The sequence below is a fragment of the Ascaphus truei genome, chromosome 2 (genome assembly GCF_040206685.1).
Source record: "Ascaphus truei isolate aAscTru1 chromosome 2, aAscTru1.hap1, whole genome shotgun sequence".
Taxonomy (NCBI): Eukaryota; Metazoa; Chordata; class Amphibia; order Anura; family Ascaphidae; genus Ascaphus; species Ascaphus truei.
The window spans coordinates 328,821,994-328,825,738 of record NC_134484.1 but is presented as its reverse complement, the minus strand read 5'-3'; the positions used below and the strand labels follow the sequence as shown (position 1 = coordinate 328,825,738).

Genomic DNA, 3,745 nt, shown 5'->3' with positions numbered 1-3,745 from the left:
TAATTAAACGCTCTTCAGCATCCTGTATTGACATGAGTTGATGATGTTGGTCATTTTCACAATCTATCCTTTCCTCATTAGTAGCTGTTCCTTCCTCTGAGTCAGCTGGACAATCATCATGCACAATATTCGTGTCCATCAAGCTCCCTTCCATCTCGATGTCTATGAAAAGAAAGAATTGTCACATTTGTAAAGTATTAAAATAAGTATTTTTGTATTCTAAAGTAATTTTTATACACTACATAAATTTCAATTGTGTGTACTCCATTCTAATGCGCATCAACAATACTTAAATGTATGATTAAAAAAAAATTGTGATTAATTGCCGTGATTAAAAAAGCTGTGTGTTCTGTGCACGCGCATAGTAAGTGAAACTTCTTTGACTTTTGTCGCAGAAATTGACTTATAACGCGCGTGCTCGGCACACATGTGTCAGTCAGTGTGTGTGCATGTCAGCGGGTGGGGGGAGCAGAGCTCGTTAGGAGCTGCGGCGGCGGTAACCCTCCATGATGTTTAATTTAATTTCAACATTACAATGTAGTACAATATTCACCTTCCACATTTGCATCAGATTGCTGTGTTACATTCAATTGTGTTTCCATACTGTCAGTAGCTTCTGTAGATTCCTCATCTGCATAATTTAACTCTGTAGACGGAGAAATATGAAAAATATATAATTACTGTACAATGTGTATACACATTACATGGATCATAGTCTGTGTGCATACGTGTGTCTGTGTGCATACGTGTGTCTGTGTGCATACGTGTGTCTGTGTGCATACGTGTGTCTGTGTGTATACGTGTATACGTGTGTCTGTATAGGTGTCTGTATAGGTGTCTGTATCGGTGTGTGTGTGTCTACGTGTGTGTGTGTCTCTACGTGTGTGTGTGTGTGTGTGTGTGTGTGTGTGTGTGTGTGTGTGTGTGTGTGTGTGCGCGCGCTGAGGAGGGTGGAGGGTGGAGAGTGTGTGTGTGTGTGGTTTTTTTTGGGTTTTTTTTGTGGACCTTTGGCCCGTCACTCCGCCTCAGGCCAATGCGAGGTGTGGGGGGCGGGCCAAGGGGGTGGTGTGAGTGTGTGAGGCCAATGAGAGGTGTGCGGGGGCGGGCGGCCCAAGGGACCAATGAGATTGCCGCTAGGGACACCGGACATCCAGGCAGGCAAACATACAGTGCTTTCACTAATATAGTATAAGATTCACATTACGAACATTTAACACATACAATTTACCATGCTGAAAATCATCCTGATAAACTCCAATATCAAAATCTCCTTCAAATCCTTTTATTACTATGGAAGGCAACTTTGCGCTTAACTGCTCCTCCAAAGGTGTTAGGTTCAATGGTGTAGCAGGTGGGCCTCCACCTGTGCCTCTGGCATGCTTGGAGTATTGTTGTAATTTTATTTTGAGTTTTCTTTTGATGTCGTCAAACCGTTTCCGGCAATTATCGTGCGTGCGCACTTGAATTCCACAGCCAGACACAGCATCACGGATATTTCTCCACAATTGTTTCTTCACCATAGGGGAGGTTTTTACTGTTAAGAAACATAATGACAGTAGAGAGAAACAGATTTGTAATTTTAACATTGTTTTATAATATAACATGTGTGATTTTTATTTTCTACATGGACAATTGCAGTAAGTGCTATGTTACTTTATGACCAAATTAGAGAATGTGCAATTTAACTACAACGATGACTATTGACTGTGTGTATTGTAATGCATGACATAATTGCTGTTGTGAAACAACAGTAGCAAACACAGCATTGTAACTGTACTGTTATTGGCAACCAGTAACATGGTGTTACGTATGTGAGGTGAATATATTTACTGACATTATGATTCCAAGTGCAAATTTATAACATGTGTACAACGTACCAACCAGATGTCCAAACAGACGGTCATAGTGTTCCAAAATTGACGCAACTAGCACCTGATTCTCCTCGTCACTAAATTTAACGTTTCTTTTTTTAGCATGTTGTACCAGTGGACTGACAGCATCATATATGTTATTTTCGGGCATGTATTCCTCTTGAAAACCAATGTTGCCCATGTGTATGTCAGCCTCAACATTATCTGAGGTGACATCTGCACCTGCACACACTTGTTCATGAACCGCTGACATGGTCACTGTAGGCAATAGTGTGTGCACATTCATTGTTGCACTAATAGTTTCACTGCCTGACTCGGACACACTAGCATTAGTTTTGTCGTGAGGAAAATGCATTGTGCTCACACTACTACACTGTCTGCCACGTACACGGACACGTACACCGCGACGTTCTCCACCACGTACACCGCCACGTAACCCACCACGTAAACCGCCACGTTCTTCGGAACGCACACTAACACTGCCACGCACAATACCACCAACCGTACCACGAGCACTACCACGAGCTCTACCACGAACCCTACCACGCATAGCGCCACGCACACTAACACCCAAACAACCAACACCACGAACACTCACAGTGTCACAAACATTCTCGGTACACACACACCATCAGTCACACCTGCTGAGATACTCGCCACACCATTGACATCAGGCGCAGCCATACTAGGAACACATGTAACACCAGCAGACATTGTTGCACTCTGCGTAACAGTATCATTGTTCCGTACATTAAACATTGCACCACTAACTCCTGCACCTTCGTTAACAGAAGTTGAAAATACATGCACATGTTTGTGTGAAGTAACACCACGAGCAACATTTGTGCCTGCATGTGCCCCCCTTATCCTATTACTTGGTAATTGACCAAAAGACATCCTGAAATGCAACAGCAACTTCAGTAAAAACAAATGCTGTTTGTAATCGTCTAAAAAGGCAGAGTGAAGTGTAGATGTGCCTTCAGTGTAGTACTGTACAATGTACTTGTGAGGCGAGACGTTTATGTGCCACAGGAATCTCTGTATGCATTCACAGAGACGCTGTGACTGGAATTGATTCCTGCAACTTTAATTTCGGCGCCAAATGCTTTCAAAGTCGCGCGAGAGTTGCGCGAGAGTTGCGTGAGGACAGTGGACCAAGTAGAAGAAAAAAAAAAAATCTAATGGTTTCAAAGTTGCGCGAGAGTTGCGCAAGGACATTACAATAAAAAAAAAAAGCTAATGGTTTCAAAGTCGCGCGAGAGTTGTGCGAGGACATTACAATAAAAAAAAAAAAAAGCTAATGGTTTCAAAGTCGCGCGAGAGTTGCGCGAGGACAGTACAATAAAAAAAAAAAAAAAGCTAATGCACAGTCACTCCGCTGAACATGGCGACATTAAAACGGACAAATTTTCGCCACTTCTGCTCTAGCCTTCTTATTCCAGTTTCCCACCTCTCTGCATATGGTGTGTTAAATTCGCCAAAATTTGGAGATTTTGTGCACTTGGAGATTTACAACTTAAAAACGTATCTGCATAGGCCCCTTAGTGTTTTAGTATAAAAACCCTGTTATATACAGTACCTTTCATTCCAATAAAATGATATCAACACCCTTACAGACCTCTTAACTTAGTAAATAGACACTCCCCATGGTAGATTGCACAAGACAAACTGAAAATATAATGTCAACAAATTCTATTTTCTATTTGATTCATGGAAGAAGAGCATAAAACATTGGTTCCAGAAAAACTTCCTCTAATATCCCAGGGCGTTGTTGATAGTCTGATAGTCGCTACTGTCCACACAGTTGCTAGGAAACTGGATATAAAACATCAAACCAAGAGTGAATTGGTTCTCCTTGCCATAAATTACACAAA

The 3,745-nt window shown here is 41.8% G+C and overlaps 1 protein-coding gene across 1 annotated transcript in view; it reads right to left on the bottom strand.

Moving 5' to 3' along the window:
* Positions 1 to 2,124, bottom strand: part of LOC142488243 (uncharacterized) — a 2,842-nt gene extending 718 nt beyond the window's left edge. The window contains exons 1-4 of the mRNA XM_075588613.1: positions 1,878 to 2,124; positions 1,229 to 1,534; positions 554 to 646; positions 1 to 162 (exon numbers count right to left, since the gene is read on the bottom strand). The exon at positions 1 to 162 is cut by the window's left edge and continues 718 nt beyond it. Coding sequence (XP_075444728.1) covers positions 1 to 162; positions 554 to 646; positions 1,229 to 1,534; positions 1,878 to 2,124 — 808 coding nt within the window. The remainder of the gene's footprint in view (positions 163 to 553; positions 647 to 1,228; positions 1,535 to 1,877) is intronic.
* Between the last annotated feature and the right edge of the window lie 1,621 nt (positions 2,125 to 3,745).